Source organism: Sphaerodactylus townsendi, linkage group LG05, assembly GCF_021028975.2.
Source record: "Sphaerodactylus townsendi isolate TG3544 linkage group LG05, MPM_Stown_v2.3, whole genome shotgun sequence".
NCBI classification, from domain to species: domain Eukaryota; kingdom Metazoa; phylum Chordata; class Lepidosauria; order Squamata; family Sphaerodactylidae; genus Sphaerodactylus; species Sphaerodactylus townsendi.
Window position 1 is genome coordinate 18,959,746 of NC_059429.1, and position 14,950 is coordinate 18,974,695.

Below are 14,950 nucleotides of genomic sequence, written 5' to 3' on the forward strand. Positions count from 1 at the left end.
AGTTGCACAGTTGCTTCAAAGCAAAGCCACCGACTACCACCAAGCTTACTCCCGAGTAATGCACGCCTCTGAGTCAACTGTTTTTTCTAAACTAAAGTCTCAGTATTCAGGTTAAATTGCCGTGTTGGCACTTTGCAATAAATAAGTGGGTTTTGGGTTGCAATTTGGGCACTCGGTCTCAAAAAGGTTCACTATCACTGCCCTAGGAGCTTCAATGAGGGTATTGACCAATCAGCTGTTAAGCAGGTTGCTTGCTCTGGATTTTTATACTGCCGCTATTCACCATTATTAAAGAATTTAGCTTGTTTGTTTCTATGCCTTACTGTGGCTGTAATGTCTACACTGCTCTCTCTCTCTGCTTTGTTACTAAATAGCTTTAAGATAAAGGGTCAATGGCTCAAGCCCCTAGGAATTCTTTATCGGTGACATTAAGTATTTCTCAGCTTGAGCTCTTTGGTCTAGAAGTACCAGCAGTTAGTGCTCCACAGGGTCTCTGAATGGGTGAGAGCTGTATCATCTACCACTGAGATCCATTCAGGCCTATGCCTAGATTAGACTGACTACATTCATTTTGGTTTTAGGCTTTTTTAGATTGATAGCATTTAGAATAAGGGCAGGAAACTGGAGCACGTACAGAGCCATTTTTCTACCACTGATTCCACTGCTTTGTTTTAAATAGCAAAAACATGAATTCCTTAATTAGTCACCAGCTTTAGGGGTGTATTTAACTGCAGCAACATTACTGGGTCTTTTGTCTTTAATTTTCCAGGACTTGACAGTCATCTTTCTGCCAACATATTCTACTTAACTAATAACAGATGGCATTTTAGTGAAACTCGCAAATATACGTAAGACCTACCCTGAAAATAAGCCCTAGCATGATTTTTGGGGATTTTTGTAGGATGCTTGAAATATAAATCCTACTCCAAAAATAAACCCTAATTACAGATTCCCCAGTGCAGCTGATCTGGTCACATGGGGGGCACAAAGTCATGGGGAAAAAAATAAGACATCCCCTGAAAATAAGCCCTAATGCATCTTTTGGAGCAAAAACTAATATAAGACCCCATCTTATTTTCCAGGAAACACGGTAATATACCGCGGAAAAAGTATATTGTGGCTGACAAAAACTTTTTTTTTTAAATTAAACAAAAATTTTAAAATACATCACAAGATAAAACAACTTTGGGACATTCCTCTAGGTTTTGCAAAACCAGATCTGTAAAGAGTTACTGGTATGTAAGAAACTTGGTTCAAATTTATATCTTGTTTATTCTATTGATATTACTCGTTCTGAGTCTATACCCATGGTGACGAACCTTTGGCACTCCAGATGTTGTGGACTACAATTCCCATTATCCCCTGCCAATTGGCCATGCTGGCAGGGGCTGATGGGAGTTGTAGTCCATAACATCTGGAGTGCCAAAGGTTCGCCACCGCTGGTCTATACCATTCCGGAGATGGCCAAAGACTATTTTTAGCTGAAATGTGCTTGATCTGTATGAGAGCTTATTTAAATAAGTTTTGCATTCGTTTGCGTACCATTTTTTCCCTTTTGACTAATACCTTGTTTAATAAAGGAGAATTATTTTACTAGGCTTCTATATGTTATTCAAATCTTTTTTACATGTTAGCCCATCTTCCATTTACTTAATTTTTCCACTGCGCAGCTGTTATCATTGGACCTTCAGGGGGACCTGTATTGTTGAGAACTTAGTAGTATGATTGTAGAGAGCCTTGTTTAGTTTATTAACTATGGATTGGAGGTAATGATGAAACAAGATATTGCAGTGTTAGAAGATTCAGCTCAGCTTGCAAAGTAGACAGGCAGGAGGCATGTTAGGCAATGGAGCTTTTTTGCCATTTAGTTGTTAATTTTTATTGTCAATTGCTTTGTCTTAAACGCATCATAAGGTTTTTATGTTTGGATAATGGCCACGATATGTTCTTGGATTTATCATGCTTAGTTATGCCCAGGTTCCCCCTTCTGCTGTTTCATTCATAAACAGTCTGCATTAATCTGCTGAGAGATTTAAATTCCATTATTTACGCTCCGATAGCCTGATTCAAACTGCTTAGTTCAGCTCTGGATTCTGCTGTCTTCTTCCTGGCTAAATCTTACCCAAGAAATGACCCAGATTAGTGGTAAGCAACCCATCTTCTTCACAGTCTCAGTGCTGTTAGATAACTTATTTGCCTCCCAGCAGTATAACTGGAAGAGGGCACACTGTCCTTAGGACAGTGGTGGCGAACCTTTGGCACTCCAGATGTTATGGACTACCATTCCCATCAGCCCCTGCCAGCATGGCCAATTAGCCATGCTGGCATGGGCTGATGGGAATTGTAGTCCATAACGTCTGGAGTGCCAAAAGTTCGCCACCACGGCCTTAGGACCACCACGCAAGTAGTGTGTCTGCCCTGCGTCAAACAATGAAGAATACAGTGTTTGAGAAAGATCAACAACATGTGGCTTGAAGGTGGTCCTAGGCCAAGAGATCTCTGGACACAACTCATTAATCATCACCGGAAATTCCAGATATTCCCCTAGCACAGTGGTTCTCAACCTTCCTAATGCCGCGACCCTTTAATACAGTTCCTCATGTTGTGGTGACCCCCAACCCTAACATTTATCCATTTTACAGATGGAGAACACTGATGCAGAGAGTCTTAGGCGACCCATGTGAAAGGGTCGTTCGACCCCCAAAGGGGTCCCCGACCCACAGGTTGAGAACCACAGCCCTATCAGAACAGCCAGTGCCATGCACAAGAACCAGCTCTCCTCCCACCTCATACGACAGACAAAATCCACAGCATACAAGAGAGGTATTCACAATTCTTACTTGGATTGATGAGATCAGACATCTGGAAGTCATTGACACGACAGACTGGGAAAAACTTCTCCCTGGCAAAGTTTTACAGAACATTAATTTCCATCAAACAGACTTTCCATCAAACAGACATGAAACCTGCCGGATGACCTTGGGCCCGTCACAGCTCTCTCAGAATACTTTCCACCCCACAAAGGGGCGGCCTGTGGCAAACTACCTCCAAGTGTCTCTCGCCTGGACAACCGCGCAGGGTCGTCGAAGGCAGCTGTGACATGAAGGTGCTTTCCGCCACCAACCCCACATGACATGGCTGTAATCAAATATCCAATTGAACTCCAGTTTGCGGCAACGGACTCGAGCGTGACTAGGTAGCCTGTGACATTATATTGCCTGTGACACCTGAAGGCAGGCGTTTGAAGGAACTGGGTTTCATTGGTCTCCGCGAACCTCCACCTGTCGGGGACAGATTCCGAGATTCTGCTTGTGGTGATGGGGCTGATTAAATTTATTATTATTATTATTATTATTATTTATTAACTTTGATAGACCACCCACCCCCGGAGTTCCATACAGGAACCATTGTTTGAACATCAAGAGAAACTGGAACTCGTTTCTGCACTCTCTGCAAAGGTGGAGGGAAGAAAGAATTGGTGATGAGGGGGACCACAAGTGCCTGACAAAAATGCCGTCTGTACCCACTGCAGCAAACAAGAGTTGCGGTTCAGCTCAATGGGACTAAGAGAAGCAATCTATGGCCTACTTATTAGCTTCCAAACATGGCACACCCTTGAGTTGGGTCAGTCAATTAGGACTAATAAAAGGAAACACTTCCTTCACGCAACATGTGATTGGTGTTTGGAATATGCTGCCACAGGAGGTGGTGATGGCCACTAACCTGGATAGCTTTAAAAGGGGCTTGGACAGATTTATGGAGGAGAAGTCGATTTATGGCTACCAATCTTGATCCTCTTTGATCTGAGATTGCAAATGCCTTAACAGTCCAGGTGCTCGGGACCGCAGAAGGCCATTGTTCTCACATCCTGCAGGTGAGCTCCCAAAGGCACCTGGTGGGCCACTGCGAGTAGCAGAGTGCTGGACTAGATGGACTCTGGTCTGATCCAGCTGGCTTGTTCTTATGTTCTTAATTTTTGAAAAACGGTACATGCAGAATTGTTTTATTTCCCCTTACTAAAACGTTTATATCCTGCATTTCCTCATGGTTCAAAGAAGACTTTGAACAAAATAAACCCCAAATCTTTTCCCCTTCCCCCTCCACCCCCACTTAGAAGATGCCTGATGTTTAAACCTCCTCAAAACCCCTGGCAAACAAGGGGCAGCCCAACCCAGTGGAAAAGGCGACCCACCTCTGGAGCCAATGGACCTCTGCACTGGCGTGGGCGTTCACCCCGTTGTCACAAGGGGGAAAATGCTCTGGCAGAGGTGTAATTTAATCAGGTGGGTGGGCGCCACACAGCTCCGTGGTGACTGACCCAGAACCCGCCATTCTTCTCTAGGTCCACCAGTGCAGAAAACTGCACTGGCATGGCTGAGGGCGTTCTGGGGCAGAGCCAACCTTAGTCGGCTTCCGTTGCCCACCCAGTCCCCACACGCCAACAGAGCCACATTTTTCGTGGCGTATCTCTGTTATCCCCTTTGGTGGATTTTTGCCAGATGTTTTTTTGGGTGGGGGGCTTCCCACGTGCTGGAGTGGTAGCACCTGTGAAGAGCAGATTGGAAGGCTGACAGTTAGTGCTCACACCTGTTTAGGTTTTAATGTTTCACCGTGCGTTACCTTTGCTTGACGCTTTTCCCAGACTGGCCAGGCCTGGCGTGTGAATCTGTCTGAGTGGGCTGGGCCAGAGTTCTCTCGAAGCCTTTCTGTATTTTGATAATCAGTTCTCGCAAGGACTCCGAATGAATCTAGCCATGTTAATAAAGCTCTTTCTGTTTTCTAAGAAGATTCTAGTGTATGGACTCAGTTTGTTACAGCACCCCCATGTACTTGGGATGGGGCTGTAAGTCTTTCAGTGCCTCCTGAAGATCTCCAAGGGCAGCCCCCCCCCCCCCCCCCACCTCATCAGGGAGCCCATTCCACACAGCAGGAGCCACAATGGAAAAAGCTCAGATTCTGATGGATACCAAATGGGTCATACCAAGTGGTGAGACCGCAAACAGGCAGAGCTGCCTGACAACAGCAGCTGGCCCCCAGAAACATATGGGAAGAGACAGTCCTTCAAATGTTAGCCTAGCAGAGATGTATATTCTCATTTAATCTGGTACGTTGCAACACTTCACAGTGGCTAAAGTCACATGGGTTGCTCTAGAGCTGGGACATGCACGGGCGAAATCATTTATTCAGCAAAGAATTTTTGATATTGAGCGTCAGTCTGATTTAGCGGCCTCTCCGGATCACCTAAAATACAAAAATGATCCAGCACCCTATATATATTTTCTAGAAGGAAGTAATAAGAGAAGAGTCATTTCTAACTCACTCCCCTCTAAGGTTTTGGAGGGAAGATACAGGAAAATTCCCTTTGAAAAAAGGCTTTGTGATTGTCCATTAAAAGCATCGATACGATGGAACATGTTTTTCAGGAACATATGTGTCCTTTGCTGGAAGAGCCTCGCAAAGATATGTTGGGTCCGATATTAAAGAGATTTGCTGGTAATAATAATAAATATATATTAAGGTTACTCCAGGGAGCAGACCCTAATATTACATCATCAGTTGCAAGATTTTGTATTTACTTGTGCAAATTGAAGAATTTTGAAGAACAATGAAAAATAGGATGAAGTGACTTTTTAAATAGATACTGAGAAACACCATTATAAGTTTTGGTCATCTTGGCTGCTGAAATATGCAGGAGTATTATTTTAATGGTTATCTTATATTAGCTAAGAAGGTTCTAAAATGGTTTATTTTACATTGTATTGTAAATGCTTTGGTCAAAGACCGTAAATAAATCTTACACACACATGGGTTGCAAAGCCTCGAGAGAGCTAAGATTTGTACTGAAATCAAACATGTTTTTAGGATAATAGCCAACATCAGAATTCTCTGCTTTTATACAATTAGTGTGCCCTGAGCACAGTATCCTCGCTCATCTCTTATATGCTGACGATGAAAAACGTCTGAATCGAGAGCTAGAGCCTTTATTTATTTACTTACGATATTGCTATACCTCCAATTCACTGCTTAGCTCCTTTGGAGTCTTTTCAAATAGTGGAATACGAGCTTGTCTTCATGATCTAAACTCAGCTAAAGCCATAACTAGTCACAGAACAAATTTGAGGGAATCAGAAAGTTAGCATATGAAGACCATCTCTGCATACTCACATGTGAGCAAACAGATTGCCAATGGGTAGGAAGCCTTCAAAGATCTGGGGATACGCTGTTTCAAAGGTAACTGGCATCTAAGAACACAACAGATCCAATCAATAGTAACAAAGACACATAGTATTTTAAGAACATGGGTAAAGAAACAAGTAAAATTCAGTATTTATCCACAGCACCCAAGATATACTCTGCCTCACCAAAAGATATAAGTGAAACTGTGAATTCATCAGCCACCACTTCCTCCCTTTCCCCACCCCAAACCACATTTGTGCACACATGCACTCCCAGCATACACACGCAGATGTGCCGCTTGCCCCATTCTTTCTCCGCACATCTGGTACTCTGCTTTTCCCAATTCAGGGCTCTGCAACCTGCGGCTCTCCAGATGTTCATGGACTACAAATCCCACCAGCCCCAATTGGCCATGCTGGCAGGGGCTGATGGGAATTATAGTCCATGGACATCTGGAGAGCCGCAGGTTGAAGACCCATGTCCTAATCCATCTGAGAGAGCTCATGCTAGAGTGCAAGATATCGGCTAGCCCCAGAGGGCCCCCAGCGGGCATGCTCCCAAACAGTTGAGTCCCACACGAGTTGCCGCCGCCACCTACCAATTCTCCTGCATCCATTGCTTTTTCTCCTCTTCCTAAATCCTCCTCTTGTGCCTACAGATCTCTCTTCCTCTCTGCTTCCAAAATCCAACCTTAGGCTGAAACTGAGCCAAGGTGGCCTTAGTGCCATCCGAGCTCTTCTCTGCTGCTGGCTCATTTGTTCCTTCTGAAAGTTCACTTTCCCAGCAGCAGCCCTCCCGAGCACCCTCTGACCCTCCCCTTGCCCCAAAAAACAAGCCAGGCCCAGCAACAGCCCTCCCAAGCCCGCCTGCTCGTAGTCCTTTGGGACTATGTGGTCTGATTTAGTAAGCAGCTTCACTGTCCTGAACATTACTGGGCAAAAAGTAAAAACAGATTATTAACATGTCATCTCGAGGGGCTAAACTAGAGCTTCTGTTTGAAACGACAACTGCGAAACAGAGCTCTGCACCTTCTTCCCATTGCCTGCTGCACGCATACCATATAAAAGTGTTCAAGGCGGGTTCCGTAGACGACTTGCAAGGCTCTCATGAAGATCACATGCAGCACTTCAGGCTAAAAAAGGAAGGAAAAAAATTTGATTTGCCAGCCACCCAGATCAGACGAAGAATAAATTGTATTTACTTCTCAGTCATTGATTTAACTTGATTTAACTGTGTGCCATCGCTGGAAGCACAACTTGTAGTACAATACCATCATATTTACATAGTGCTATATTATGACAAATTACCAAGCAGAGATGCAGGGAGGGGGCTACACAGCGGCAGCCATAAATTTAATTACGGCAGATTCTCTAGATCTTTTCCTATCCCACACAGAGAAAAGTTGAGCGGTTCTCTCATTTTGCAACAGGCATAAAGATGCAAGATCTCCAGAAATTCTGAGGCCATGGTAGGAAAAATTCTTTATTTATTTATTTATTATTGGGGTTTTTATACCGCCCTACCCCCGAAGGGCTCTGGGCGGTGAACAACATAAATCGCACATACAATAACCCTTAAATACATTAAAACAGTTTAAGACGCAGCGATCAGTAACAAACAATGTCCGCAATAACCCTAATTAAAAACCTCCCAAAAGGGGGAAGAAAACGGGTCCCATAGATGGTGAGGGACCCAAAAAGATAAAGAAGAAGAGGAGGAGGAGGGAGCAGAGGACACCTATCAGCGACTGGACACTCTAAAAGCCCGGCGGAACAACTCCGTCTTACAGGCCCTGCGGAACTCACCAAGATCCTGCAGGGCCCGGCCAGCTGGAGGAAGAGTGTTCCACCAGCCAGGGGCCAGGGCTGTAAAGGCCCTGGCCCGCATGGAGGCCGGCCGCATCATTGAGGGCCCAGGGACTACCAGCAGATTGACCTCTGCTGAACGCTGATTCATTATGTAGAAGAACGTGCTGGCAAGAAGCTATAACCCTAAACTAGACTCTACTTGAAAGAACAAAGCACGCATTAAGCATACATATTTGAACAAGCATTTACATTTCTTTGACTGCTCTGACTCTTTGAGCAACCTTTCTTAATTCAGTAAAAACAAACAAACAGCCACCCCAATCTATTTTGTTGCTTTACACTGATACAATATTTTGCCAGAGAGAAAACGAGCCTTAAGTCTTCTCCCCAACCAACTGTTTATGGGCAGAAAGAACCACAGATGTGGGGCAGAAGATGCTCTGTGCACTATTTTTCTGTGGAAAAATGTCCCTTTCTAAAAAGATCTGTTACATAAAATTAACGAAGAATGGCCGTTGTTAACAATACATGAGGCAACCGCAAAGTTGCAACTAACGTTTTTCGGGTATTTTTTTTTAAATGGGGAAGACCACAAATCCATAAACAATCCAAAAAAAAAATTAAAAAGCAAGTTACGCATTCATCAGATCGGGTGCGCAGGTCCAATCGAAACCTATGTAAAAATTCTGATCTATAGCCTCCTCTAACATTTCAGGTCAAATCAATTGTACGGAATGGGTCAAATCGAAACCCACATTAAATGTCTAATTGGTAGTTCTCCTCTCAAAGTCTGTAATCATCAATTGACAAGAGCTAACAAGCAATGCAAGCAATGTTCTGGAGAACAACAATGAAAGTGAAGTGCCCCAGAGACACTTGAGGCTGAGTTTCACTCTGCTGAAAGAAATGGAAAGATATCTTCCACGGCATCTCATGCTGATTTCTTTCTTTGGGTGTGCTGAAACTGAGGCAATCCTATAGAAACCCAGCGCATTTCAGGCAGGATTGCACTGTGTCTTTGGGTGGAGGGGATGTTAAACTTAAACAAACGTAAAGGAAATACTTGTTATTGGTTATCATTCTAGGGAAACTTTCCCAGAAGTAAGCCCCCTAGTCACATGGAATTTATTTCTGGGTAGATCTGTTTAAGACGGTTCTTTTACAACACAATCAATATTATTTTTATTGGAATGATAAAGTTCTGAACACAGCATTTTAATCACACTTGATTAATTTTTTTGTTCATCAAGTATTCCAGAAACATTATCAGCTGTAATTGGGACATCAAATTATTGTGTAACTTTTTTTAAAAAAAATTACTAATTGCAAGGCAAAGAAAATGCTAAATCAGATCACATTAAAGCACTGGACAAAAAGTTTCCAATTCATATTTCCCCTGAAAAGCGACATCACTCTGGAGAGAATGGCGTAACTGCGTTTAATTCTAAACTCCCATCCATTCCTAAAGCACCCTATAGAGCAGTGATGGCGAACCTACGGCACGGGTGCCAGAGGTGGTACTCAGAGCCCTCTCTGTGGGCACATACAAACAGAGTTCATCATGAGGGGGGGGCGGGAAATCGCCCCCCACACATCTAGGCTGGCTTGGGCCACTGGGCTCGATTATTAGCACTAAACCTAAGACCTAGTTTTGGGGAAGCAGTGTAGGTAACCCTGTTAAGCGCTGTTAAACCCCACTGATTTTCATGCTAAGAACTAAAGTGCGATCCTTTACCTGGGAGTGAGCTCGGTTGCTGGCAACGGGGCTTGCTTCTGAGTAAACCCTCCTAGGGTCATGATTCACCTGTTCGAAGAGTTGCATGGTTGCTTCAAAGCAAAGCCAATGACTACCACCAAGCTTACTCCCAAGTAACGCATGCCTCGGAGCCAACTGTTTTTTCTAAACTAAAACCTCAGCATTCAGGTTAAATTGCCGTGTTGGCACTTTGTGATAAATAAGTGGGTTTTGGGTTGCAGTTTGGGCACTCGATCTCAAAAAGATTTGCCATCACTGATATGGAGATACAGCCCAGGAAAAGCACAATTTCATAATTGCAACGATTGTACAGAATGGCTCAACAACTCTATCACAACTGCAAAGATGTACCATTTAAAGGCTGTGGCTGCTACTTTTTTCTAGCTTATTTTAAACAAAAGAGAAATCTGTCCATTATAACCTTCCTCTCTGCCAAACACACTAGCATTTTTCACAAGTCTTCCGTTTATTCACTATAGAGCAGGCCTGCAAAATAAACTGTTCCCGACCAACTATGGGTCAGGCCGCCACACGCTAACGGAAGCTCCAGTACCAAGCAGAACTTAGCACGCAAACATCTGAAACACAAAGATCAAACGTACTGTTCTCTAACTACAGTTAAATTCAGTGAGGGATTTAATAACTCCAATATAACATGGAAGGAATCGGGAAGATGCGAGCTATCCAATGACAGTTGAAACTATTCTAAGCAAATAAGCAGTTTTCGCAGAACTTACCTTGACATTTGGGAATAAGTCACTTTTGGAAAAGCTCTTGGCCTCGCTTCCGGTCAGCAAGCAGTTGCGCAGATTTAGAACTATGTCATTGCTACTGTACTTCGGAAATGTACAACTCTCCATTTTCTGCAAGGAAAGGACACATTCTATACTCTTTTTTGTACACACCAGTAATATACAGCAGAACACTTTCCAAAACGGAATAATTTCCCCTGGCAAATTTTCCTACCCACACGTGCAAGTAGCCTGTTTATACTTTCCAGGGTTGTTGTGTAGCAAATCAATCATATTAACTGGACTAAATGAGGGATATGAAGGACGGACAATACCCAGGGCTTCCCGATGTGATATTTGCCTTCTTTTGCTAACATTATTTAATGCACCCAAATTTTAAGGATAACCCAAATAAACATTTATGGAAAACCCAAATAAACTGCAGCACACAGCAGTCCAAATGACTACTAGAAGAAGAAGAAGAGTTTGGATTTATATCCCCCCCTTCTCTCCTGCAGGAGACTCAAAGGGGCTTACAATCTCCTTGCCCTTCCCCCCTCACAACAAACACCCTGTGAGGTGGGCGGGGCTGAGAGAGCTCCGAGAAGCTGTGACTAGCCCAAGGTCACCCAGCTGGCATGTGTGGGAGTGTACAGGCTAATCTGAATTCCCCAGAAGCCTCCACAGCTCAGGCAGCCGAGCTGGGAATCAAACCCGGTTCCTCCAGATTAGATACATGCATCACTACTAGCATCGTTTGGAGCAGCAGTGGCGTAATGGTTAAGAGCAGGTGCATTCGAATCTGGAGGAGCCGGGTTTGATTCCCCGCTCTGCAGCCTGAGCTGTGGAGGCTTAGCTGGGGAATTCAGATTAGCCTGGGCACTCCCACATACGCCAGCTGGGTGACCTTGGGCTAGTCACAGCTCTTCGGAACTCTTTCAGCCCCACCCACCTCACAGGGTGTTTGTTGCGAGGGGGGAAGGGCAAGGAGATTGTAAGCCCCTTTGAGTCTCCTACAGGAGAGAAAGGGGGGATATACATCCAAACTCTTCTTCTTCTACTACTGTGAGGATACAGTGCCCAAGCAGCCAAACAGTCACAGTAGAAATGAACAAAGAATACTTCATATGTTGCAACAAGCGTCTCTATTTGGCTAGCAAAAGTACTAGTCCCAGTTTCAATTGCTTCTGGGTAAGAAGCCAAGGTTCAGGGTTGAAGCATTTGCTTTGCTTGCGGCAGCAGGTTCTTGTTCAGACCTGGGCCCTCCAGCTGAAATGACCCAACAGCAGATGACACGAAAGACTCTTACCGGTAGATATCTTAAAAAGCCGCTGGTATTCTGAGTAGACAAGGCTGACCTGCATACACCAAGGTGAGACGGCAGAAAGCAACTACACATAGTTTGGGAGAAGTAAGCTTTCTATCACACATTTGCTTCTAGACATTCAAGATTTTGATGTGAAGGAGTGCCTTGCGCCTGGGCACTAAGGGCACAGTGGGAGGGTCCTCTTGTGGCACACCCCCCCCCCCGAGATACAGGGCGGTGAGGGGCTTAAGAGCAGGTGCACTCTAATCAGGAGAACTGGGTCTGATTTCCCACTCGGCCTCTTGAGCTGTGGAGATTTATCTGGTGAACCAGATTAGCTTGTGCATTCCAGCACATGCCAACTGAGTGACCTTGGGCTAGTCCCAGTTCTTCAGAGCTCTCTCAGCCCCACCTACCTCACAGGGTGTGTGTTTGGGGGGGGGGGGGAAGAGAAAGGAGATTGTAAGCCCCTTTGAGTCTCTTTCCAGGAGAGAAAGGGGGGTTATAAATTCAACTCTTCTTCTTTGTGATTGTGCCCAGGCTTTGGAATAATCACCCCTCAGAGGTTCGTTGAACACCTATTCTTTATAGGTTTAGGTGCCTATCAAAGGCTTTCCTTTTTACCCAGGCACTCAGTTAGCCTCCCTGGATGCCTTCTATGATGCTAATGGTTGGGGGAAGGGGTGTTAGGATTTTAATTTTTGTATGTTGTAGTGTTTTTAAGAGGTTAATTTATGTATTCCCTATCACATTGTCACGATAGCTCTCTGCTCCACTGCCACTGAACAGAGCCAGCATAATAGCACCGTTGCTAGAAGGCTTCAATCAATATAGAAGAGTTTAGAAGCTCCGTGATAGGATCTCCTGTGAAACTGACAATTCTACCCAGAGCCTTAAGAAAAAAGGAGGGTCAGAATCCAAATCAATGCAGAACTGAAGTCACAAGATTTCTCAGCAACTGACTCCTGAATACAGAAAGTGGACAAATGAAGATGGCACCCTGTTCAAATGAAACAGAGTAAGGATTGAAAATGCAACACAAAATATATGGAATACTAGGTCTGGCCACCTTCTCTCAAATAGATATTGCAAGGAAGGAGAAAGTCTTAGGGCCCCTTCCGCACACGCAAAATAATGCATTTTCAAACCACTTTCACAACTGTTTGCAAGTGGATTTTGCTATTCCGCACAGCTTCAAAGAGCACTGAAAGCAGTTTGAAAGTGCATTATTCCGCATGTGCGGAATGAGCCTAGAAGAGAGTAAGATTGAGGGGATGAAGAAAGGCTTTTAAAATGTCAGGTTTTTCAGAATGGCGGAGTCATGGTCATGTTCGCAGTTTATAAAATTATGCATTGGCAGGAAGATCTTTTTCTCCCACAACAGTAGAACCGAGGGCAATAAATGCTGGACAGTCAAAACAAAGCTATTCAACAAGTAGTTAAACTGCGGAATTCACCGCCAGTTGGCACAGTTTTGGCTATGAGCATCAGTGGGCATCAATGCCCTTAAAAGAAAGAATTAGCAAGACACTCACTTTAATACTGCTCATACAACCAATTGTGCTCTAAGCAGTGTCACACTAAGACTAAACTCACAACTTTCCTTTCTCCCTTCACAAAGAGTGCTTTCTCCTCAAGAGTTGCATCAGCTGGAGGTTGGTCTTATCCACGATGACCCTCCAGCATCTCTGAATAAAAGTGTGAAGCGAATACTCCTTTTCCAAGCTTCGTAAGAGTCTTCAAAGCAGGAACACATTTTATCAAGCCTTCCACTGTAGCCATCTCAAGCTTTCAATTACGAACAGCTGAGCATTTTTCAACCAACTCCCCTTATCTCGCCCCCCCAACAAGAGAAAACAAAACAGGCAATTACGCCATGGCTTGACTGGGGAGAGAAAAAAACAAACAAACTCTGCTTATTTGACAAAAGAGGAAGGCAAAAAAATAGTGATGTGCAAAATGCCCAAGCGAGCAATCATGCTTGCACAATCAAACAGCAAGCAGTATCAACAATACAGCAGAGGGAGGAAAAAGGGGTAGAGTGGAGGATGGAAAGGGAGGAGCGACTGACAGATGGTATAACAATTAAATGCTGTGGCAACCTATTAAGAGTCAGACCAATTATTTATCTATTTCCTTGTCCCCTATTCCTTATTTTGTACCTGATGTCACCCCAACAAACTCTGTGTTTTACAGTAAAATTTTAATATTGTATGTTATTATGATATTTAGGCTTTGTTGATAAGTCTTCAGCTTGGAATGGCACTTTTGATGAGTTTGTTTGGTCTACACTATTGATAAGAGTCTGAATGTCTGATGTCTCCATCTGTTTTATATGGACAATTGTTTTATTGTAACTTGGAATGCCAATAAAGGCTTGTCTAAAAAAAGAAAGGGAGGAGTGAAACATATAAAGCTACACCGTTATATGCAGACAGTGAAGGTGACCCCCCACCTATTAGAAGCTCACCTGCCCTGCATTAACAGAAACAACCAAATGGTGCAGCTATCTTACTCCTGCAAGAACTTACAGGAAGAATCACAAGGGATGCCAAAAATTCTAACAAAACCCTTTTAGAAAAAGAAGAAAAAGAGAATGGCACTCTGGCGGATAAGAGGAAAGGGGCATTCTCTTTCCTATCAGACCATAAGAAAGAAGGGAAGAAGCCACGCCCACCCCACCTTTCTCCCCCAGCAGCTATAGACTGTGCCGGCCCATGGAGGCTCCACTCAATCAGCCCCCCTTCCCCCGATTTTAACCTAGTACACCTCTCCAGCTGCCTTCTTGGCCGCCCAGCCCAGGTGGTCGCCCTCCTAACCTCGCCTCTCCAGCGGATGAGGGACCAGCTACAAAATTACACCGCCGCCACGACGAGCCGCTGACTTCATGCGACGAAACTCGACCGCTTCCCTTTCAAATCGAGCGCGGGCCCCGTCCCTGCCGTGCACGTGACACCACACCGCGCCCCTGATTGGCTGACGGGGAACTTTTTTTATTCGTTTCGCTCTTTCGCTTCAAACATTAACAGAAATGTTTGTGAAATATTTGTAAAACCCGTCATTTAAAAAAATAATAAAAGTGAGGTTTAGAAACAAAAAAAGAACAGGGCACCAACGGTTCCTCCTTCTCCTCGCTCTGCCCCCTACTGTGCTTATTATCCCGTTCCTTAAG

The 14,950-nt window shown here is 44.2% G+C and overlaps 1 protein-coding gene across 2 annotated transcripts in view; it reads right to left on the reverse strand.

Moving 5' to 3' along the window:
* NUF2 (NUF2 component of NDC80 kinetochore complex) overlaps positions 1-14,950 on the reverse strand; it is a 33,405-nt gene extending 18,455 nt beyond the window's left edge. The window contains exons 1-6 of one of the 2 annotated variants that reach the window (XM_048498858.1): positions 14,598-14,950; positions 11,782-11,830; positions 10,479-10,604; positions 7,235-7,309; positions 6,166-6,242; positions 2,841-2,902 (exon numbers count right to left, since the gene is read on the reverse strand). In XM_048498858.1, the coding sequence (XP_048354815.1) occupies positions 2,841-2,902; positions 6,166-6,242; positions 7,235-7,309; positions 10,479-10,601 (337 nt within the window). In that variant the 5' untranslated portion in view covers positions 10,602-10,604; positions 11,782-11,830; positions 14,598-14,950. The remainder of the gene's footprint in view (positions 1-2,840; positions 2,903-6,165; positions 6,243-7,234; positions 7,310-10,478; positions 10,605-11,781; positions 11,831-14,597) is intronic. The other variant, XM_048498857.1, reaches the window with a different exon arrangement.